Source organism: Manduca sexta, chromosome 28, assembly GCF_014839805.1.
Source record: "Manduca sexta isolate Smith_Timp_Sample1 chromosome 28, JHU_Msex_v1.0, whole genome shotgun sequence".
Taxonomy (NCBI): Eukaryota; Metazoa; Arthropoda; class Insecta; order Lepidoptera; family Sphingidae; genus Manduca; species Manduca sexta.
This window is the reverse complement of record NC_051142.1, coordinates 5,433,433-5,457,954: the sequence shown is the minus strand read 5'-3', so window position 1 is coordinate 5,457,954 and position 24,522 is coordinate 5,433,433. Positions and strand designations below refer to the sequence as shown.

Genomic DNA, 24,522 nt, shown 5'->3' with positions numbered 1-24,522 from the left:
TTAATTGTTCTATAAAGATACAAAACAACCTTTAAATTAAATCAATCTTTGTTTTATACGCAAGTAAATCTTACGACAAGATTTACCTACTTACACATTGTATAAAACAAAGATTGATCCAATTTACCTACAGATACTTTTTTTCTGTACTTCAGAGAATTAAAAAAAAATGATGTTTTTAAATTTATTTTTTTTATATTATTCCTTACTTCGTGTAAGTTTTTGATAAACTTGGTAGTTTAACATCGCCAGTGGAAATAAGTAGGTATAACTTGCTGTAACCGCCAAAATGATGAAATTGAGTTTTTTTATACATGCACGGCAAAGTGACCCCACTGACCTAATGATGAGTGCAGTGGGGTCCAATAGAATGTCACCTAACGAGAGATGATTACCCCTCGGCAGCCTACACAATTATGAATAAGTATACACAGGCTGAACTACTATGGCGGGTTTTAACACCTTGTACACGGTGGTCGATGTCCGGGCGGATATAAAATTAGATTTACAAACCCATCATGAACTCATTCGATTAGGCACTAACTCCAAAACAATATTGAATTATGCATAAAAACACGATATTTATTTAGAACCATCAACAGAGATTACAATATAAAATAAACAAAAATCTACATGTACATACTATAGTTCATCGATACATATGTACGATATGTACTACATATTAGATCTGGCTTTCCGAACACTCTCTGTGTTCGACTCAACTGTATTGTCCTATTTTAAAAGGACCACCTCCAAAAATCATTACAATTAAAATAAGAATTCTTTACTCACAAAAGCAACATAATCTTTCCATTTATTATAAATTATTATTATCTGTTAATTTCGTTAATGTACACAGATAGTGTCATTCGTTAAATAGAAAGTTTTTTTTTCAATTGGCAACATTGTCTTATCCCGCCATTTTATTTTGTATCGCCATTTCATTTCTTTTGTGAGATGGAAAATTAGTGAAGAAAGTGAGATAGAAATAAAATATTCTGATTCTTTTTGAATTTGTATTTCTATTAGGTATTGCTATAAAATTGTACTTAGAGTAATAATATTTTATTCAGGTAAGTGCCAGAAATAGTCGTGAAGTGCTGTTTTTATTTAAACATTTTTATCACGGCGTCTGGTGCGAGTATAATGGCGTCCGTTTACTGGAAGCGCGTACAAGTATTCCGTCATCCTTTTCTTGCACATATCGACTCTTCGGTAGATAGGTACTGTTTTCCTCGACTGATCTTTTTACGAGTAGAGTAGGGTGATAAGAAATATCCCCCGTTACCTTCGCACTTTATGTTTTCGGAGTTTCTCTTTCTCGTACAATTAGCGCGCTTTTGAAGTGCAAATCGCAGTCTATCAACAATGTTTGATATACCAATGGTGATAAATTTTATATTGTTTTATTGTAGATGTATGCAATGTGTAGTTGAACGAAAAGTGTGATGAAGGAGTGACACGAACTGCAACATGTTCACTACTAATACAGTTCAAGCGGGAACGGTGCCGACTCTGCAGTATCAAGAGCACCCCACGCAAAAGTCACAAGGCAAAAATATAGAAAATGTACAGCAGAAAAATGCACAACAAACTCAACAAACCCAACAACAACAGGTAACAAAACAAGTCTTTGTCCCATATGAATGGTGGCTTTATCTACAAAAAACTTGTGATTTATTATTCTCCCAAGTAATTTTAAATTATATTGAGTTAGATTCCTATGCAACAGGGACTTATCGATACTTTTTGAATTTTCAGGAATTTCCTACATTCTGTTACACCACCAATGTCAATATGATAGGCAAGATTGGCACAGGAAGTTCAAGTGGGGGAGGTGCGGTAACAGGAGGTGTCAACATCACACAGTTGACCACCAGTGATGACAAGACCTGTTACATTGCCCAACCATTTTCCTACAACTATGCCCTTGTCAATCAAATGCAGATTGCACCGAATGGAATACAAAATGCTATATCTAATATTAGTTTCAAATGTGATGTATGTGGGCTCATGTTTGGTCATCTCACTCTATTGAATGCACATAAAAGAATACATGCACAAGATACTGGTAAATATAATATGTCATAAATTGTTTTATAATTACTTTATTCAGTATTAAATACATCCAGTGATGATATTGTCACTAGGCTTCAAATGTCTAATATTTCTCTTCAATTAATTTCTACATACTTAGGTTTGAAGAAGCAAGCTATGGCATTATGATGGGTTCTCCCAACATTTTAAGTAATTATGTGTCCTAGGAAACAGGGACTGCAGGAGTGAAATTGAAACTCTTGTTACTTGATCTCTTGTGGCTGTGTTGAAAACTACACCATTTAAAAAAAATAATAAGAAGATAAAATATTGAGTGATATTATAATTGGTACAAATGAGATTAAACTGTGACAATTATTGTGTAATTTTAAGTTATATTTTAAATAACCTTTTTAGTTATAATAGCTTCTTTACTGTGTTGGATATATTTTTGTATTATTTATGTGTTTACAGATAGTAACATAACAGTGGTGGCAACAGGAGTGAGCACAGGGAATGAAGCAATGCCTCCACATATTCAAATACTCTCATCAGACCAGAACGAGCAACAACAACATCATGTACATATCCAAGATAGTAAGTATGGTTACCATTTCATTGTTTCAAACTGCAAATTACAGTAAAATTTACTGTAGCCTTGAGAAGAATTGGTTGAAATCATATGTAAATTTTTATTTGAATTAAAATATAGTTGTTATACATAGCAATATTGCAACAATCCTGGTTTAAGCACCTTGTTACAGAGTTTCTTAGTTTGAAATTGTAAATGGTAATAGGCTCAGCCCCTTTTCATGAGAGCTAACACAGCTTGTGAAATGCATGTATTACACCTCTGCCTAGCCCTAAAAAGAGGAAAATGTAGAAATTCAATATAAAGTAATAAGAACTTAGTATGATTCTAAATAGTGGAATAATAATTGTTTTATAGGTAAACCAGTAATAATTGACAAGGTCCAGAAGTGTATAACATGTGGAGGACCAATAACAAATAACCCCAAAAGAAAAGGGCCAAAGTTAATAAGATGTGAGACCTGCATTGCACAAGATTCTGTAGATCATCAGAGAAATAACCAATGTAAGTATATTTGTTGTATTATGTTTAGGTAGATGGTGTTGAAATTTAGAAAATGAAAATAATTTATGTTTATAATAATTTTCCTTGTATCTTTATATTCTGCACCCCACAAACTAATTGTTTGCTTTCTCATGTTTACTCTTCATTAATTGAAGTTTTATCGAAATTTATACTAGTCAATAAGAAAGCACCTAATGTATTTGTCTTCTACCTCTGTTATGTTGCTCGTGCACACTTTGAAATTTAGTTATGCTGTTTAGTTTATATGGGGCTATCTTGCTCATGTTGTTCCATTGTGATATTTATTATATGCTATTTTTTTTTGTTACAATGGCTGTTTTTTCTTAATTTTCTGGGCATTTGCCATAATATTCTTTTTGTATTTGTATCTGCCTTACTCAATATGGGGAAAATTGAAAGAAAAAAAATTTAGTATAAAATAATTTTCATAGTTGATAAGTTATTTTGTTTTATTAAGTGTTTGTTTTTACAAGTGAACGCGACACAAATATTTGTGGCGGAGGAGAATGTAAAGTTTGAGGTGAGCGGCGTGAACACGGTGCAGCCGCCGACAGACCCGCTCGCCAACACGCAGACGACACAACAGCCGCAGCAACAGCAAAAGCCTTGTGAGTACTCTACAGGGATTGTTGAGAATAAAAAAAAGGATATCAGTAGAAACTTCTCAGCAGCAGAAAATGTAAATGTAACATATAAAATGGAATTCCTAGGCAAGCAAACAAGCAGTGGGTGAAATGTCAAAGTAGTCTAAAATGTTCATAAGTTAGGAGATGTCATATTTATTGTTAAGAAGAAGAAAATGAATTATAACTGTTTATTTTGATGTTCCAGTGCCTGGACACCATCCTGTAAAAAAAAGAAATTTGGCTTCTGTAACGAAATGTCAAAATTGTAATGGATCTGGCATAATATTTGTAGGTGGAAATAAGAATAAATTAAATCAATCCAATTCTGACAAACCTTTCCATTGTAACATATGTGGAGGCTCCTTCTCTAGATACTCTTCACTGTGGTCACATAAAAAGTTACATTCTGGTGAGAAGAATTTCAAATGTGGAATATGTGGTATTGCTTTTGCAAAAGCAGTTTACCTTAAAAATCATTCTAGAATTCACACTGGAGAAAAACCTTACAGGTAAATATGATTATACTTAAAAATGTGTCTTTCAAATCTCATGATCAAAATACAGGGTCGTTGCTTGCTCTACTATCTGAAACCATGTACTTATTTTCACGAAAATAAATTTTGACAAATCAAAGATAATATAATATACAATTTATATTTCATAACCATATACAATAAGGCCGCAATGTAAATAATCTATTCTCTTTAAATTACTTAACTTTTTTTAAAGACCTTCATATTCTGTTGAAAATAAAATAATATAAATTACAATAATTTTAATCAAAATATTATGGTTTTGCAATGTGCAGATGTTCCACATGTGGAATGCAGTTTTCACAATCACCGCATCTGAAAAATCACGAAAGAACTCATTCTGGTGAAAAACCTTATGTTTGTGAGGTGAGCATATGCATATTATTATATTTTGTATTTAAGTTTCTCCATTAATTCGCTACTTAATAGATTACTGTGATGACCAGACAACTAATGTTAGCGTATACAATACGTGGCTTACCTGTTCCATAGTGGTTGCCACCCATTGATATTACTTGACAATCACGGAATATTCAATGATGCACTACCGCTTTTAAGAGTTTCCCATAGGCATATATAAGGTGTGCATTTGGAGATTACAAGTTAATTTATGAATGAGAGAGTGATTTAAAGATTATGAAACCATTCTTTCAAATGACTTTGTTCATTGACCAATTAATTCAACCTGTTACTTATCTACGAATCTGTCACAAAATTTTGTTAAATGATTATTGGCATGGTTTTTAAAAATTATACAGATATTATCACTTTTGTACTTGATAACATATTTTAATGAAATGCTCAAAGTTCCTTTAGCGTCAATTTAGCTTTATAAAATACGTTTAATGGCGACAATCGATAAGTATAATCAGTAATCAGTTGAATAAGTAGCTTCACAGTGACATTTGACTTCTAAAAATTTCATGTGGTTTATGCGCAGGTGTGTGATAAAGGCTTTGCGAGACATGCGACATTGTGGAATCACCGGCGCATTCACACAGGAGAGAAACCGTACAAGTGAGTAATAATATGCTATAATCATGTTTAGTTTGCAGTAGAACTGTAGGAACAAGGTTGCCACAGCAAATGATAATACCAGTTAGTGCGCTGTATTCGTACATTTACCGATATCAAATTTATACTGCTTCCCGATGCCCTGTGCTGTTTTATTTAACTGAATTCAAACACAGAAACAGCTGAACTAATTTGGATGACATTTAGCACACGGGTAGACCATGTCCTGTATTAACACATAAGCTACTTATTTTTATCCCGGTAATTTGGTCCAATGGGAAATAAAAGAATTTGAATCAGATTTTTAATATATGGCTGTTGCTTCGTATAGAATCGCGAAAGTATTTTGCGATATTTGTAGCAGGAAAGTCTTTACACGTAGGCGAAGCCGCGACTTACGAACAACATTTAGTGCAGGGATGGTGAATTTTTATTGGTTAACGTGCCATTATTTATAAAAAAGGAAATATGGCCTTTAACGTGCCATCCAGGACCGATTTCATCTACCCCAGTGCTCCTTTTAGCAACTTTTTTATAACTCGAAAGGTTTTTTTGTTTTAAATCGGGTCTCTGCAAAGTTGCTACGCTGCAACTGATGTTCAGAGAAGTGAAGCCTAAAAAAATATACATCTAGAAAGTTTAGCATATTACTTGCGTGCCCGAAGTATTTTGTCACTTGCCACCAATGGCACGCATTGGTTCGCCATCCCTGATCTAGTGTGTTAATAATTTGTTATATACCCTTATAAAGTCGTTTTTTTTAGTATACCATTCTTAATAAACTATCGAAATTGAACACTCGAAATTAAATGGTCTATTTAATTTACGGGTTCTCATTCCTAAAACTTCTGATTTCGTTCATCGTAAATTAAAAAAAAACTGTTATATTTACATATTGTAATTTTCACCAGATGTGAGACATGCGGATCAGCGTTCAGTCAAGCTGCACATCTAAAGAATCATGCCAAAGTACATTCCGGCGAAAAGCCCTTCAAATGCGACATTTGTACTGCCGCCTTCGCCGATCGATTCGCACTCAAGAGACATAGAGGCATACATGACAAATATGGTATGTATTTTACATGTCCAAGAACGTATATATTATTTATATTTTTATACCGCATATAATATTTTCATTGAAATAAGTTATTGTGTGTCTGTTTTATGTATTATTTCGTAAATATAATCGTATTCATGTTTTGAAGGACAAACGGCACCATTACCCTCAAGAGCGCAGCAAAACCAGATAGACCAGCAACAATCAAACCAGCAACAGACACAGCAGCAGCAACAACAAAGCAGCGAGCATCAACAGAACACGCAGCCGGCTGTCGAAGTTGAACACCACGGAGACCAATCTCTTTGAGCCTAGGACATGTTGTAGTTTGTTGTTGAATGCCCACCTAGCAAAAACGACTGAGTCAATACTTGCAGCACAATAATTTATGAGTAAACCAGAGGTACTTAGAATAAATGATGTTGCGGTATTTTTCATTAAAACCGAACACCACAGTTATGTTTTTACATTAATGAAGCTTTACTGTTTTATGATATTCAACCTACAATCTGTGCCCAGTAGGATATAAATCGAATGCTGTATTGTATATTTTCGCCAGGAGCAGTTTTATTTCTTTAGGTGAAATCATAATAATCATGTAGATATATGTTTTCATACAGGTATCATAACAACACAGTAGTGTTTTATTGATAATTCAGATGATCGTGCGGAAGATTGTCAAATTTGAAAAGCACATTCACGCGGTATCGTTTGAACATTTGTACAGTAAATGGTGCTTGGAATTTGGATCTTTCATCGCGTAAAGAGCATTGCGCCCGCTCATAAATAACTAACTTAGCAAAGGTTTAAAGGTTTATAACGTGTTGATAGTGTTCGTCTTCAGTTTAGGGGTCAAATGTAAAGTATTTTAAGGCTTTTATCCCTTATTTTATGATTAATTTATAAAAAAACGGTGTTGCTTGTGTGTTATTTGTACAGAGTTAATTAAAACCACAAATTGTTACGAATTATGTTTATGAATTGTGATTGAAAAGCAATGGTGCATTTAGTATAAGATTCCGTTTTTCACTAAGAGAATATCATAATGAATCATAAATCGTAGCTTAGAATTAATAGGGTCAAACAGTGCTCGTAATAAAGCGATAATGAACCAAAATAATAATATTATACCAATGACTTCCGCATTGACGTAAATGATCCGTTGATTTTTACTTTATTACTTAATTTGTTAATGCCAACCGCAACATCGATTTCGCCAACTATAGTAACATTGAAATTATTTGCGAGACATTGACTATGCAATGTTATTGACTGTGTAATCAAGATTACCAGAAAAAAAATGTGCTGAGTGATTAACTGAATGAAAAATGGATAACTTGAACTTCTTGCGATGTGTAAATAGTAAATACAAGAAGGGCGTAGATATAGACGCCAACTTGATTTAGTATTTTAGCAAGTCCAATGACAGTGGATGGGGTGCACTTGCCAATATACATAAATATGTACATTCTATTTTAGATAAAAATAACCAATACTACTTGTAAAGAAATCCATTTTAGCTTGTTGTCTGTTACGGTATGTATTTGTGTATTATTGTAGTAAGTGCAGCTCATCCAATAACTTGCATTAGAGTAATGCGTTTTATAAGTTAGGATTTTTAACTATGGACTATTATAAATATAGCAAATTATATAGACTAGATAAAATTGTTTTATTTTCTTAAATCCCTTAAAAATTTTGAAATAATATTACAATATGAATGAAACATAATATTATAATTTTGACAATTCGGAAACTATTTTGAGAAACTAGATCAACGTGTGAAGTAGAAGCGGTGAATATTTTATTTGCCAAGTATAATTTTTTAGTATAGTAATATCCTGAATCTATTGTATTTGCACTGCAGTTTATCGATTTAAGACAAACCTCCATTTGCTGTTTGCTCTTAAATCCGAGTTGGTGAAACGAGCCTCATGTTCTGTTTGAAAGAAAATTCTGATTGTTTCATTTTACAGAACTAATTACTAATATTTTTTTTTGTTCGTATTGGGCTATAGACGATAATTGTTAAAGGATCCTATTTTCGTATATTCAGCGGTGGCCTCGTAAGTTCATTTCGTAGACTGGACTCGATAGCAGCTAAGACTAGTTACTATTTGGTTCGTGGAAGTAGAGCACCACCATTTGAAAGGTGTTCAAATAGAATTTCGAGAGATGAGTATAAAAATAAGTGCCACATTTGGCAAATGTGACGGCGCGGCGTGGCGTCGCCTAACGCTTTTTACATTGGCAAAACGAAGTACCTACCCTTTTAACAATACGTAACTATATATTGTTCCACATATTTAAAATAGCCCCTCTTGATGTCCCTTCATAAGCACTTCTTACTCAGTAGATGCTTTTAAATTTTGATTTTGGTGTGCTTACGCAAATAGTTTCTCGTGTGAAGTCACGTGTTTCATGCAAATTATAACACTAAAATAAGAAAATATACGATACACGAGAGCCACTTTTTTTCTTACTAAGGCTTATTTGTAGCATTGATTCAGTGCAAATAAATTACCCACATTTTGAAATTATTTAGTTATTATTAATAATTTTCGATACAAAAACTAAAGCTTAGAAAAAAGGAGTATAAGTAATAACAGTGAATTTATTTAAAAGTATGGAACTTTAATGATAAAAATGTGTTAGGTAGATACTAACATACTCACCTTATATGAATATTTTCTGGTTAGAATATAACAGAAAAAAATATTTAAATTAAGAAAATTTATTTTTAAATCACAGTATTTTTATAGTTTGAATAATTATAAGCAGGACACAAATTGACAAACTTATAGGTTATAATGGAATTATTACTCGTAGACCCAATTTTCAGCAGCAGGTGTCCAGCCGACGAGCTCCTTCTCGGTGAACCACAGGGCGATTTCCTTGTTTGCCGAGTCTACACTGTCAGATCCATGAATTATGTTACGTCCAACCTGAATGCATAGATCGCCACGAATAGTGCCAGGCTGCGAGTCAGCTGGGTTCGTAGCACCAAGCATTTGGCGGCCAGTCTTCACTACATTTAGCCCCTCCCAAACCATAGGAACAACTGGTCCAGAGCTCATGTACTTCACAAGACCGGGGAAGAAAGGACGCGACGCCAAGTCACTGTAGTGCTGCTGCAGAAGTTCCTCAGATGGCCAAACGAATTTCAGGCCAACCAACTTGAAACCTTTCTTCTCGAAACGTTCGATAATCTGACCGACAAGACCACGTTGGACACCATCAGGCTTAACCATGATGAAGGTTCTTTCACGTTGTTCCGCCATTATGTAGTTTATAAAAGTGCTTGCAATGCGACCGGCGTAGGTTATAAGGTACAGTAAAGTGGCGATCATTCGAAAATCAAAAGCGGAATTTCGTCATATGAAACGGCGTGACGTGTTAGCAATGGCAATTGTCTATTCATTCAGTGTTGCCAATTTGTTCATACCTGCCGAAAATTATTAGAATTTTCAAATCCCTCGAAACTCACAAGTCAGACTTATGAGGTGAGCTTTTTAGCGAATAAATATATTTTTCATTTACATCACACTAAACTAAATTTCCCAGATTTTTGGCAATCTAACATTACTATTTTAGCCTACATTAGCTATATTATATGATAAAATGTGTATAAAGAATTAGTGGTTTATCGTCTTACTCCCATTTTAAATGTTATAAAATAATCTACTATTAACCACCATTAGCAACTAAAATCTATACTTTTCCTATAAAGGCTTCTATATCTTAATCTTTGGATAAATCCACTAATTTGACAACATTGAATCCACTAGTGATAGGCCAGTTTAAATTTCCCGAAACGGAGAATTCGGAATCTAAAAAACCGATGCTTGCCAATTATTAAAAAAATAACGTAGGTCATATTTTTCAAAATTCCTAAATTTGGGAATCATTAAGGTGGTAGCTCAAGGTCCATTTTCATACATTTTGTTTCGGCTTTAATCTGGGTAACTAAACAAGTATTGGCAAGTAAAGAATTTAAATTCACGTCTAGTTAGTGATTAGTTCTCGCAGTTGAAGAAAAACGTAAAATAATTAATAATCATGGATATTTCGGCCTTTAAAATTTAATATGACGAAATTTTAAAGGCCGAAATATCCATGATTATTAATTATTTTTACGTTTTTCTTCAACTGCGAGAACTAATCACTAACTAGACGTGAATTTAAATTCTTTACTTGCCAATACTTGTTTAGTTACCCAGATTAAAGCCGAAACAAAATGTATGAAAATGGACCTTGAGCTACCACCTTAAAATATAATTTACCAATAGATATAGTCACGTACATCCATGTAATCATAATAATATATTTTCTATTATTATATTACAGTATTATTACCTACCTATTTATGCACTTGAATAAATAATATGACTTACTTGACTAATATTTTTTATTCACATCCAGACATCTAGTTTATTGGTCTCTGAAGTTAACCGTCTCTCTAGTTTGTTGGTCTCTGGACTGGAGTTCTTATATTATGAATGCCGCTCCGTACATAATCACACGCTCTCAATGTTGAAACTATATTAAAGTCAGATGTACGAATTGCAGTACAATTTAGTCCAACACAACGAGTTTTCGGAACAACAATAAATCTAGTAAGTACGTATTGGGAATTAATGTTATAAATTAATATTTATATTGCATGTGCGGTACGAGACACTACTGTAAGATTCTGGGTCAGGCAGTGATATTGATTTTTTCTGCTCAGTATCAGCACGAAGTCTGAAATTTGTGCCTGATATGGCAATAAGCTTGCTCTCTTCCACGTGGAGGTACGGAAAACACTTGCCAAAGTTGGTCACCCTACGCCTTGGTGTACTCCATCCATCTACTACTCCAGGGCTTATCCCTGGAGCCTATAGCCTTTAGGCTAAATATGTCTTTGTTTTTCTTTGTCTGTTCAAATAAAATTAAATTCAACTATATTGTACGGCAGTTTTATTTGTTTGTATTACCTAGATTTTCTCTTTAATATTGTTTTGTTGAAATGTTTCTACTAATACAATTAACAATATGATCATTTACAAGTCCACAAGCTTGCATAAACGAATAACATGTTGTTGGGCCAACAAATCTAAATTCTCTTTTCTTTAATGCTTTTGAAAGAGCTACTGATGTTGGTGTTTGTGTAGGAATGTCTGAGCTATTTTTCCAATTATTAACTAATGGTTTATTTTCTACAAAACTCCACACAAACTTTGAAAAGTCCTCACCATTTTTTTTCATTTTTAAATAGCTAATGGCATTTTGAATAATTGATAGAACTTTTCCTTTATGTCTCACAATACCACTGTCACTTAAAATTACATTGATATCTTTACTGTTAAATTGAGATATTTTAGTAGGATTAAAGTTGCAAAATAATCTTCGATAATTATTTCGCTTCTTAAGAATTGTAATCCAAGATAGACCAGCTTGTTGTCCTTCTAAACACAGCATCTCAAATAAAAGTAAACTATCATATTGAGGAATGCCCCATTCTTCATCATGGTATTTAATGTAAAGTTTATCTTTGTTCAGCCATTCACATCTCACCACTTTATTTTCTTTATGTTTGCCTTCTTCGTCCACCATTTTGATAACCTGATAAGTAAAGTAATGATATGTTTGTTAATAGCTAAGTTTATTTGCCAAATTAAATAAGGCACCAACTCCATACATAAGGTTCATATTAATTATGATTTGTTGCATGTGTGGATAAATTTGGGTGTTATAAAGGGAATAATTATAAATAATTATATAGAAACAATTAAAACTAGAGAGAAGAGACAGATAGATTAGAGAGACGGTAAACCACAAATCAAAGAGAATTACAATGTAGGTATATTATGGAAAATATATATTTCCTCTTTGTGGTTAACACCGTATTCCAATTTCAATCAGAGACAAATAAACATTTCAATTTGTTGTGATTGGCTTAACTCCACAAAACAATAATAAGATTGTTCTGAGGGTAACTCAGTATCAAAGAGAATTATAATATTATTATATACCTACTACGTATGAGACTCCGTCCACCAAAACTCGTTGGCAAATGACACTTGACAGTTCGCACCGTATTTATTACTTGTCTATTCTCTATTGTCATTTATCTACTGTCATCGCAGAGAGATCCTTTCTTGTACATATATATTGTTGTTGTGCTTTTTTTTGTCTTTAGATAATTTTCTGCTGTCTAAACTCGTCGCTGTTAAACAAAGCAACCTCAGACCAATCTTCATTAATAAATAAAGCTTTATAAGAAATACCAAGTCAACAGTGTCTTTCAGTTGTAAAAAGACCAAAGTTGTGAGTCAACGACTCAAAGATGTCATCGTTTACTTCGCTTATTTTGTGATTTCAGACGAGTATCAAAATCTATACGGTATTTCTCGTTGATCAAGAATCATGAAGTTTGGCAATAAATAATATCTTTATAGCATTTGTAAAGAAAAAATTGTAACCGTTAATTATCTATAAATTAAATTTAAACAAAATACGAATCTACTACTTATGTATAACAAACTTATTATTTGCATTTGGTGCATTTAATAAAGTTGGAATACAATGAATCTCTTATCTTCTTAGGCGCGGGACACACAGAAAAGACTTAAGATGAGGACGGGGCGCGGGCAGGGCGGAGATGGGGCGCCGTCGATTTTTTTTAAAACAGAAAAGACGAGGCACGGACGTGATGTTAGGCGCCGTGAGTGATGACAGTTTTCAGTTGTCCGATTTTGACACAGTAACATGTCTTCTTCCGAAGATGACGATGTGTTAGCGTAGGTGTATCTAGCTAATATACGGAAGGTTATTGCAATACTCTGGTCTATTATAATCATAGAAAAGTAGTTGATTTTTTATTAAAATACAAAATTAAACGTTGAATTGATAATCGTCCCGTATTTTCACTTAATATACGATGATCGTCCTCCTCTAAACACGTTGCAACTAATCCAGGACGCAGGTAGTTTCATGTTACAGCGACATGCGAGTTCCGGCACCCGAGCTCCACCCCGCCCGCACCCCCGTCCATCAGCGCTCGCGCCCGTGCCTCGTTCTTCCTGTATGTTATACAATAGAGCGCAAACGAGTAAGCGTCGTGTCTGGGCCCCGTCTTTTCTGTATGTTTTGTATCGCGAGGTTTCTATACATTTTATATGAAAAGGACGCGGAAGAGACATATGTCCGCGTCTTACGTCTTTTCTGCCTGTTCAGCATATTAGATGTGTTATTGTCATCGCGAATTGATAATATGCATAACGTTAAGAGGTCGACATTAGCTGTTACCGCACGATCTCACTGAGATTTCGGTGCTCACTTCACTTCACGAAGGCTCGCTTCATGTTACAGAATACTGCAAAATTTATACACCTTCAGTGATACTGTGTACCTAAATCCTACCTATCCAAAACATAAGATGAATCTCACCAACATACAAAATAATTAGCTACTGTGTGCAAATCATTGTTTCAAAGAACAAAAGGAATCGTGTGACAAGAAACACCTGGCTACTGAGCTGGGACATGTCAAGCAAGTACTTCGAGACAACAAGCTCGAAATTCCACGACGCCCTCACTGAAACCGATCGAAACCAGCCATAGTTGAATGTTTTCCAGTTGTATTACCACATGTAAAAGGATTTACCTATATGGTTGGCCATATCCTAAAGCATGCTTCTATTCAAACCTATTTCTAGCCACCTGAGAAGATTCGAAGAAGATTATTACAAGAACTGGACGTTTACGAAATAGATTTTATGATTTATGCAAGCTTGTGGATTTGTAAATGATCATATGGTTAATTGTATTAGTAGAAACATTTCAGCAAAACAATATTAAAGATAAACCCTAGTAGGACAAGGACTTTTATCTCAGAAAAACTGTTCTAATCTATGTTTATAATGTTAATGAACATAAAGCGTACTGACACGCTACACTTCACAAAACAGGCTTCCTAACATTTTTTTTTCTAATTTTAAAGACGCAAAAAGCTTTAAAATGTTTGAAATAAGTAGAATAAAGTATAAATAATATTCATATTTATATTTACGTGCAAGCCGTAGGTATGTTTGGTTTGATAATTGAATTGCTGTAGCTAGTATAAGAGGGGCCCGAACACCGGCCGAGCGCACCCGAGTAGTGACGACTGCGGGTGCAATGGAGGGGCCGGGCGCGGGTGACGGGGCAACGCGGCGGCGCGGCGCGGCGCCGATCACCGAACAGTGTACCACGCATATTACGCACGAGCTGTACTGTTGTGAAACATTAAATACACTAATGTATTTACGTTCTACATTATTTTTAAATACCTCTAACAGTTCAGAATCGGGATATTCTTACGCCCATAAGTTGTTTTTACCATCATGGGGAAGCGATCTCGTTCGCGATCGCGGGAGCGACGTCATCGTACATCAAAACATCAGAAGCATAATGCGCTGGAGTCCCGTCTAGAAAACTTAGAGAAACGCTTGAAAAAGGTGCTACAGCCGCTGGACTTGAATTTAACGGCGCGGGGGAGTTTTACACCGGTTCAACAATTGAGTGATACAACAAATTTAGTGTTTACACCCCCAATAGTTCCAGAAAGTATTTCAGTATCAGCATGTCCATTAGCACAAACAGGGTCGACGATGTTGGTGGGTGTCGGCGAGCATAATGAAAAATGCGACACGCCGCGCCGGCGTCTACGCTACAACCGCCCGCGCCGCAAAATCTGCACAGTGTACCTACTGCAAACAGCGCGACTTCTGTGGTTTGTTCGACAAGTCAAGGTCAGGTGAACAAATTATTACCGGGTTTAGATAATATTCCTGCATTTACCGGAAACATGTGTAGTGACAAAATAAGTGCTCAAAATTGGATAAGACGATTGGAGTCGTTAGCTAAAATTTTTGCATGGGACGAACGATTTCTTATATTTCAAATGACGTCAAAATTATCAGGCAATGCACGATTATGGTTTGATGCACAACAGGATATTGACTTTAGTTGGAAAGAATGGAAGGAAAAAATAGGTGTTAATTTTCCGGAAGGAAGAGGAATAGCCTCAAAATTATATGATTTTGTAACAGTGATGCGAGAAAATAATGAAAGTGTATTAGATTTTTATTATAAAAAAAATATCATTAGGGAAAGAAATGCGATCAACCTGATCATGTTATAGCCGACGTAATAATTTTCACATTGAATGACCTAATATTGAAATCGGGAGCCCGAGGTGCCGCATGCCATGACACTAAAAGTTTATTACAATACCTAACAGATGTCGCTTCAGATTCCGCGTTGATTGATAATAGTAAAAGTACCAGTGTCAATAAAGAAAATAATAAATCTGCAATTATTCATAAAACAATGCCAACTCGCACAAAGCGAGATGACATTGTGTGTTATAATTGTGGCACTAAGGGTCACTTTGCGAATTAATGTACAAAGAGCGAAATAAAACGTTGAGATCGTTGTTATAAATTTGGTCATGATGTTTCCAATTGCAAAGAAGAAAACCAGTGTACTATATGCCATAAATGGGGTCATGATAAAGAACAATGTTACCATGCAAAAAAAAGAACTTACTGATAAGCCTCCTAAATTATATCGTTTGACGGATGTCGATGAAAATGACAAGATATATCATAAAGACGTTGTCATAAATGGTATTAAGTTAACGGGGTATATTGATTTTGGTAGTGCATGCAATACTATAACTATTAGCGCGGTGATGCGAACAGGTTTGGAATTCAGTAAAGGTTCATCTCGTACAATTCGGGCTTATGGTGGTAGTCTTGTAATACCAGAGGGTGAATTGACAGCTCCTGTTGCACTAGACGGTGCATCTGGAACTGTACCCATGTTGGTAGTAGAAGATAATCTACAAGAAACTGATATGATAATAGGCCGACCGTTTACAGAGTTACCTAATGTAGTTGTGACAAAAACCTACAATGAGTTGTCCATTTCTAACGTTAACGATACTGCCAATAATTTTAATGTTCTACCAACAGTCTCAACCGAAAATAAAATGTTGAAGTTGTCTGTTGCGTATGATGTTACATTATATCATGGTGTAAATCATGTTTTAGTTACGATACCAGACGATGTTAAATAATTAAATTCCAACGTAATTTATGTCAAAGCTTCTCAACATCGTAAGCCTGGCAAAGAAATTGATATTTTAGAAAGTCCGATAGTTTTGCATCAAAATTACGCCGAAATATAAGTTGTTAGTCGTAATCACTCACCTTTAACTATTTATGCGACCAAATGTATTGCACGCGCTGAAATCTTAACATCAACAATTGAGTTAAATACCGATTTAGTAGGAAAAGATTGAGAACGACTGGACGATCTTCTCAAACGATACGATCATTGTTTTGATGGTATTGAAGGGAAAATAGGATCAATAAAAATTGAAATGTCCATTAAAGTAACTAGCTCCATACCATTTAATTATCAACCGTATAGAATGTCACAACCCGAAAGGGAAACAGTTAAAAAAAAATCATTGACGATTTGTTAGAGCAAGACATTATAGAGCCAAGTAAGTCTGATTACGCAAGTTGTATCATTCTGGTATCAAAAAAATAATGGGGATACTAGAATGTGTGTAGACTATAGACATTTAAACAGTATTACCCGCAAGGATAGGTACCCTTTACCATTAGTACAGGATCAAATCGACCAGCTCAATGGGCAGAAGTATTTTAGTACACATGATCTCTGTTCCGGTTATCATCAGTTATGGATACATCCTGATAGTCGAAAATATACGGCTTTCGTAACACCATTCGGCCAATATCAATACCAATATCAATACAAAAGAATTCCATTTGGACTAGCCAATGCTCCAGCTGTTTTCCAAAGGGCTATTAATCAAATGTTAGGTAGTCTACGATTTCAGTTTGCTGGAGCTTACCTTGATGATATTATTTGTTTTTCTAAGACAGCTTCTGAGGGTTTGGAACGGCTAGAGGCTATCTTGAAATTAATATCCGATACGGGTTTAACGTTGGGTAAAGAAAAATGTTCATTCCTTAAGACTAAAATTAATTATCTGGGCTTTGACATTGCACAAAATGAGATTCGTCCATCGCCTCATAAAGTAGAGTGTATCAAAAATTTCCCCAAACCAACTACTCGAATACGATTTCAAAGTGGTGTACCGTCCGGGGACACGTATGCAACATGCCGATGCACTTAGCCGCAATCCGGTTATTTCAAACGTTTTACACATAGATCAAAAGACATGGGTAACTGTTGTACAGCAGTCTGATGCTAAGATTAACAATATAATATCTGATCTCAAGTCCAATAGTAATGAAACTGATGCTGTAAAGAATGATTATCGCCTTGTAGATGGTCAGCTATGTAAATTGATAGATGGGAAGAAGAGGATAGTTATACCTAAGTCAGTTAGGTGGCGTATTGTAAAAATTAACCACGACGATAACGGTCACATGAGTCAGGAAAAGGTGATTGAATTGATTCGAAAAAAATATTGGTTCGAAAAATTACGTCGATTTGTTACAAAATACGTAAAAAGTTGTATTTCTTGTCAATTTGCTAAGAAACCTACCGGGATACAAAGGGGTCAATTATATCCTGTAGATAAAGGCAATACACCATTTGAAACTTTACACATTGACCATCTAGGCCCATTCTGTGAATCACAGGAGGGCAACACTTATCTTCTGTTAGTCGTTGATGGATTTACAAAGTATGTGTGGCTGCAACCGGTACCTAATACTCGCACCGAACACGTTTTATCGACACTAGCTCTGTTTGAGAAAATATTTGGTACGCCTGCTCGCATCATTAGTGACCGAGGTAAATGTTTTGCAAGTCACCAAATGGCAAGTTTTTGTGCTAAAAGATGCATTAAACATGTTCAAAATGCTGTAGCTTGTCCGCGAGCAAACGGGCAGGTAGAACGATTTAATCGCACAGTTTTACAATCGCTTACAGCCTGCGTTGGTGACAAACATAATCAGTGGGAGAATCACCTATCGCAAGTCCAACGAGGTATGAATTCTACAGTTAATAATTCAACAAAGAAAATCCTTTCGAGTTAATTTTTGCTTTTACCCCACGATTTCCTTTAGATGTTCCAAATCCAGAACAGGATACTCCCGATATTAATCAAAATCGCAAAGTGGTAGCAGAACGTTTAGCAGATAATGCTGCAAAAAATGAAAACTCGTTATGATAAGAGCCGTATAAAAACAATAAATCTTCAGGTAAATGACTTAGTTCAGGTAGAACGAAGAGTATTAAAAAAGGGGATAACAAGCGGAAAACTAGTGGACAAATACGTTGGTCCGTATAAAATTATTACAAAGTTGGATAATGACAGGTATCGAGTGGAATGATTAAATTCAAAAGGTCGGAAATACCGGAACGTAATAGCAGGAGATAAGATGAAACCTTTTAGAGTACAAGAAAACTCTGATAGTGAAGAAGATGAGTAACTTGGATAGATGATAATTCTTGTTATTATGATAGCCATAACAGTTATTGGTTATATGTATCATGTTCTTGGTTATATTGTGAATATTTAATGAAAAAAAAAAGATTGTTATGGACATAAGCTCTTAGAGATTTGTTAATGAGTAAATTATGAAAAATAATCCACAAATAGTTAACGTGATTAAAAATATGATGTGACTGATGTCATGGTGTTTTATGATATATGATATCCATCCATATTAGTGGGAGCCAAGTTCGGTCAAGCCCAAACTGCCTAATACCAGTTCGGTCAAGCTTATGCAATCAACACCAGTTTGGTCAAGCTTAAGCTGCCAAAACCAGTTCGGTCGAGCTTTTGCAGCTAAAACCGGTTCGGTCAAGCTTAAGCTGCCATAACCAGTTCGGTCAAGCTTACGCAATCAAAACCAGTTCGGTCAAGCTTAAGCTGCCAAAACCAGTTCGGTCGAGCTTATGCAGCTAAAACCGGTTCGGTCAAGCTTAAGCTGCCATAACCAGTTCGGTCAAGGATACGCAATTAAAACCAGTTCGGTCAAGCTTAAGCTGCCAAAACCAGTTCGGTCGAGCTTATGCAGCTAAAACCGATTCGGTCAAGCTTAAGCTGCCAAAACCAGTTCGGTCAAGCTTAAACCGCATAATTCTTGTTTTTTCCAGGTCGGACAGGGCAGCACCAGTTAGGTCAGACTCCTATGTTCATGGCCAGCTCGGTCAAGCATATTCCGAGAAAACCATCCTAGCTCAGTTTGGTCAAGACAACTTCAGTTCATTTCAATGTTGATCGATTAAATAATTTTTGTGTTCAACCCTGTAATACGAGGTCGTATTCTAGCTCAGGATGGACGACTATAAGAGGGGCCCGAACATCGGCCGAGCGCACCCGAGTAGTGACGACTGCGGGTGCAATGGAGGGGCCGGGCGCGGGTGACGGGGCAACGCGGCGGCGCGGCGCGGCGCCGATCACCGAACAGTGTACCACGCATATTACGCACGAGCTGTACTGTTGTGAAACATTAAATACACTAATGTATTTACGTTCTACATTATTTTTAAATACCTCTAACACTAGATATGTTTGTAGTTAACTTTACCTAGGGGCGTGGGTAACCGGTGTCCCCGAGGCCAGGCTTTCTACTGTTCCCAATTAGTGACCTTATTAAAACCTTATATAATGTCAAAGTATATAATGCATAATATGCAGACGTTTATAAAAAATGATTTTGGCAGATCAGTGTGCGTAAAACAGACATGTGTTCTTGGCTTATTTATGTACGCGTTCATAACGACACAAAATGGCATAAATATGTGTGTTGACTTTTTATGTAGTAGCTACAAAACTAGTAAGTAACAATATATTTTATTCGCGGCAATAAACGACATGGTCCTTTCTAGATATTTTAAGGTGAAAGTTTAAAAAAGCTCCTTACCTCGCCTCACCGCCCACTAGCCTTGTTACATGCACTGGACCGGAGGTCCTCATTTCTTTTACCTGGACCCTTGGTTTCCTAGTTACGCTATACAGACATTAGGTACCTCATTACTTTTGTTAAGTCTCATTTTACTTTTTTGGCTAATACAACGGAATATTAAAATAAACGTTGTTTGGGTCTAATAACGAGTTTGTTTCCCTAGTTTGTGAAAGGATATATATTTACGTAGTACCTAATGTAGACTATTCAAAAATTGCAAGTGATCGCCCCATCAGACTGACACGATTTTAAGCTATGGCGCATATAATATTTAGAAAAATATATTTATTTATTTATCGTACAAGCTAGGCGTGTTTAAATTTAAATATCCAGTGCAGACAATCCATTTTGGTCCACCATATACTTTTGCAAGTTTGGACTGGTGATTACATCGGTGGGGTTTAATATATCTTCGAGTGTCCGGTCCACTGATAACGCTCTTTATTAGCTTCTTCTTATTAAAAACGCCTGCAGATAATTGTTGTAAAAGAGGCAAATATTCCGGCTTAACGAATTCACTTGAAATCCTATTCATCTGAAAATTATAAAATGACCAAAGGTTTTCAAAATGCCCTATACTAGGTACTATATAAAGTAACAGCTTCAAAAGCGAAACTGGCCATCTATATTAAATTTAAGAAAAAACAAAATTATCGTGATCTGAGTTACTTACTATCAATTTCAATTGCGTATCGCTTAAAGAAGATGTTATTGGCCCCAATATTAAAACACTGCTGTTATTTTCAATACTTTCTGGATCTACAGACACTAGCTCCTCGCTATCATTCGTTTTTATTTCGTCGTTTATAACTAAAAACATATATTCATTCGTCGATGGTGCTGCTAATTGTAAATACTTAGTTTGTAATGAATCAACCTTGTCATAAATATTTTTTGAAATTAGTTCAGTTAAAAGTGATTTAATCTGTATCTTTTTGGGTTCATGGTTTGTTTTCATTGTATCTCTTTTACAACAAAGAGATTTCAACTGCCCCACAAGAATCTCAAATAACATTTCTTTCTTTTCTTCGTCTACGGTGTCTTCTTCTGAATTTTCTTTCTGTGGGCGACTAAATAACAAATTTTTTATTTTTTGTACTGCTGCATATTTAGATTCTGAGTTATGATTTGAAATGAACGGATCAACTTCTTTATTTTCTAATCTAAAAACTGGATTTTGCGATATAATATTTAACGGCATCTTTGAAAATCTTTTTTTGTAGGTTTTTTCCAAGTTGTTAGAATTAACCACTCTATTTCGTCCAGTGAACACTTCCTTTGGGTCTACATTTTTTTTATGGAGTTGTGGTTTATCTGCCATTTGTACTAAGTCAATAAGATCATATTCTGTTTTGTTTGGTTGTTCATTTAAAAGTCTTAATAAATCTTCATCGGATAGTTGCGATAAAACATAAATTACATCTGTATCTGAAAATTACGCAATGATTTTAGTAATACATTTTTTAAGATTTAGGCCATAAATTTCTTCGTATAAAATTATATGTAATTCAGTAATAACGTATTTATACATATATTATACGTAGAGTTCGGTATTTGATGCAGCGGTTTGAACGTAGAATTCTGCTAGCTATCATCGAAACTTATTCACAAACTTTTGCAATTATCACATACAACTTCTGAGTAAATGCTACTTGTCAAATAAAGGTATAAGTCAACCAAATACAAAAGTCACACTCTAATCTATACTGCCAAATACTTAAAAGATAATAAAATCAGTTTTATCTACATTAGCTGTTTAAGACGATGACTAGCTAATAAAATTTACTTAAAAACTTAGTAACTTAATTCATTGTTGCTAAATCTCCGTAGGACTGCTGCATCCTCCTTATTCATAGACGTTATTTATCTAAGGACGGAGCATTGCTGTGATAACAAGTCTGTTTCTCAGCTTTGTTTATCTGACAGCTTGCTGTTTGTTCAGCTTTGTTTATCCGACATCAAACAATTTCAAGTTGTATCTCAATATTAGCCAATCACAACGGCGTTATATCTACGCACTGCGAAGGCTGCCATGCCATCAGCACTGAGAAACAGACTTGTTATCACAGCATAGATAGAGTTTAGTTAAATAACGTCTGTGAATAAGAGGGTCAGTATATGTCAATGCGTAGGACATAAATTTGTCGTCTGTTTGCACATTGAAGGTGACGCAGGTCGAAAAGGATTTTTTCTTTGTACTTTCTTCTTATGTTTGAAATAGGTCTATGTTCAAGCTAGCAAGTACTTATGGATATTACATTAAAATTGTACCATATTCAGAGAACGTGAAAATACAATTTTAAATACAAATATTTACCCATCTTTTCAACGTCTTTACAACTTTCGCTGTAGGTACCTCATTGAAAAGAAATTATTCTTTAGATAGATTTTAATTTTCCTGAATATAAGTAGTATAAAATTTATAAACAGGAATAGTAACTACCTACCTAGACTATTCTCAAAATTCCAATTTTAATGTCTGAAATTTTATGGCTGGGATCTTAGGCCAATGTAAAAAATAAATGAAGTAGAGAAAAAATTACTTACCGTCATTTTTTATTAGTGAAACTTTAGGTAAGGTATTCTTATTTTGTACGTAATTTTTAGAGGCAATGTAATTTGCTATATCAGTATTGGAATCACTATTGAGAAAATATGGCGATGCATTTAATAACGCCATAGGTAAAACAGATCTTATCTGGAAAGATGCGGATGTTTAAGGTAAGTCACTTATATAGGTACCATTTATTTTTGCAGTAGAATTTACAAAGTTCTGCGTGGCACTTCACTGCGCTAATGACCGTTAGACGTAAGTTAGGCCATATAATGCCCAGTAATTACGCTAACTACAATAACTTTTAAACCGGAACAAGCATCCTCACTGGTGCTTGGTGGCAGAAATAGACCTTGCGATAGTACCAACCCAGACCACCCAAACACATACACACACCAAACCCGTACCCCAGTACGCCTATTGATATATTCTACAAAACATTGTAAACATACTTATTTACGTTTTAAATGTACGTACCGAAAACAATGTAATTATTAATTTTAAATAATAAACCATGGCTCTTTCTTTAAAACTCTTGATTATTAATTGATCAAGTGAAGAGTCATTTGCTTCCTTTCCATAAAACACCGCTCTTATCTACTTAGTTATTGGTTTTGAAATAACAATGTACAAATGCTCGTAAAATTTTCAATTCTTTTTTTAAAAGATAAGAACAATTGGCAGTGATTGCACTTTAGAACCATTTTTTACAGAATAAGTACCTAATAAGCCTTATTGATTACGAGGTTAAGGTTTATGAAATTTACCTAGTAAACGTCTACCTTCTATGGAATAATAATTGCTTCCGTGAATAAGAATAACAGGAAAAGTGGTATTGATGTCCTTGGACAGAAATAGATGTTCTATTTAGTTATTTATTATGGAAAAATTTTGTTCCCGCCGTATATTGCAAATTAAATGCTATATAAGTAAATATTTTTAGGCTCATACCTGGCTACTTTATATTATAGGAGAGGCCTATGTTCAGCAGTGGATTTTATGTGGCTGATGATTATGATGATGACGAATAGTATGCTTAAATATTTGTAATAAGTAAATCAAGAAACAGGTAAACGGATTTTAATGAAATTTGGCACAAGTATAGACCATGTCCTAGATTACTTACCATTTGGTTACTATTATCTCGGTAATTTGCTCTCGAGGGAAATAATTGAATTTGTGATTAAAAGATGACACTGGCGTCGGGTCGTATAGGTGGCACTATGAATCGATATAGTGATTGAGGGACTTTTCTAGCGGACAATGATTTAAACGCGGGCGTATCCACGAACGACATCTAGTAACTAAAGCATTGATTCCCAAAGTGATCCAGGTAGACCTCCAGAGGTCCACGAGAGAGTCGATGGGGGTCTACGTTAGCGTGACCAAAAAATGGGGGCTCACAATTCGTAAGCAGGGATCCATGACAATTTATCTGGTTTTGATAGTAAAGAACTAAAATGTTTAACACACCTATCAATGTAGGCAGATATTTTTTTATAAAGCTTAGCGATTGTTTCATGTACAAACTTGAATGTTTTGGGGAATATTGTAGAAATTTTGTTGCAGGCGGTTCACCGGAACCAACAAAATTTTGAAAGTGGTCTATTAGAAAAAATGTTTCTGAACCTCTGGCCGG

General features: G+C 35.0%; 4 protein-coding genes and 1 long non-coding RNA gene across 10 annotated transcripts; 2 read left to right on the top strand and 3 right to left on the bottom strand.

Annotated features, from left to right (window-relative positions):
- Nucleotides 1-893: 893 nt before the first annotated feature.
- Nucleotides 894-8,046, top strand: LOC115454048 (zinc finger protein 184). 3 transcript variants are annotated; one of them, XM_037444465.1, is made up of 11 exons: nucleotides 894-1,073; nucleotides 1,416-1,617; nucleotides 1,762-2,071; nucleotides 2,512-2,634; nucleotides 2,987-3,133; nucleotides 3,628-3,762; nucleotides 3,986-4,289; nucleotides 4,589-4,679; nucleotides 5,254-5,330; nucleotides 6,239-6,396; nucleotides 6,533-8,046. In XM_037444465.1, exons 2-11 carry the CDS (start codon nucleotides 1,474-1,476, stop codon nucleotides 6,691-6,693), a joined length of 1,650 nt encoding a protein of 549 aa, XP_037300362.1. In that variant the 5' UTR covers nucleotides 894-1,073; nucleotides 1,416-1,473; the 3' UTR covers nucleotides 6,694-8,046. The 3 variants fall into 3 exon arrangements, with proteins under 3 accessions (XP_037300362.1, XP_037300364.1, XP_037300363.1); XM_037444467.1 differs by lacking the exon at nucleotides 894-1,073 and adding an exon at nucleotides 1,097-1,223; XM_037444466.1 differs by lacking the exon at nucleotides 894-1,073 and having other exon boundaries at nucleotides 1,244-1,617.
- A 1,056-nt stretch (nucleotides 8,047-9,102) lies between these two features.
- Nucleotides 9,103-9,753, bottom strand: LOC115453017 (nucleoside diphosphate kinase). Its single transcript, XM_030181647.2, has one exon. The coding sequence runs from the start codon at nucleotides 9,732-9,734 to the stop codon at nucleotides 9,204-9,206; it is 531 nt and encodes a 176-aa protein (XP_030037507.1). The 5' UTR covers nucleotides 9,735-9,753; the 3' UTR covers nucleotides 9,103-9,203.
- Nucleotides 9,754-10,793: 1,040 nt separating this feature from the next.
- On the top strand, nucleotides 10,794-19,901 carry LOC119190940. 3 transcript variants are annotated; one of them, XR_005113298.1, is made up of 2 exons: nucleotides 10,794-11,000; nucleotides 19,693-19,901. It is a non-coding gene; the product is annotated as an uncharacterized LOC119190940 (long non-coding RNA). The 3 variants fall into 3 exon arrangements; XR_005113299.1 differs by lacking the exon at nucleotides 19,693-19,901 and adding an exon at nucleotides 11,114-11,330; XR_005113300.1 differs by lacking the exon at nucleotides 19,693-19,901 and adding an exon at nucleotides 11,114-11,330 and having other exon boundaries at nucleotides 10,794-11,004.
- LOC115453015 (DNA-3-methyladenine glycosylase 1) lies at nucleotides 11,003-12,489 on the bottom strand. Of its 2 annotated transcripts, none has more exons than XM_030181646.2 (2): nucleotides 12,403-12,489; nucleotides 11,003-11,988 (listed from the first exon to the last, which is right to left on the bottom strand). In XM_030181646.2, the coding sequence occupies exon 2, from the start codon at nucleotides 11,977-11,979 to the stop codon at nucleotides 11,374-11,376; it is 606 nt and encodes a 201-aa protein (XP_030037506.2). In that variant the 5' UTR covers nucleotides 11,980-11,988; nucleotides 12,403-12,489; the 3' UTR covers nucleotides 11,003-11,373. The 2 variants fall into 2 exon arrangements, with proteins under 2 accessions (XP_030037506.2, XP_030037505.2); XM_030181645.2 differs by having other exon boundaries at nucleotides 12,399-12,484.
- A 693-nt stretch (nucleotides 19,902-20,594) lies between the features above and the next one.
- On the bottom strand, nucleotides 20,595-23,446 carry LOC115453014. The gene is made up of 4 exons (XM_030181644.2): nucleotides 23,361-23,446; nucleotides 22,877-23,027; nucleotides 21,003-21,757; nucleotides 20,595-20,864 (listed from the first exon to the last, which is right to left on the bottom strand). The coding sequence occupies exons 1-4, from the start codon at nucleotides 23,397-23,399 to the stop codon at nucleotides 20,619-20,621; spliced, it is 1,191 nt and encodes a 396-aa protein (XP_030037504.2). The 5' UTR covers nucleotides 23,400-23,446; the 3' UTR covers nucleotides 20,595-20,618.
- Nucleotides 23,447-24,522: the final 1,076 nt, after the last annotated feature.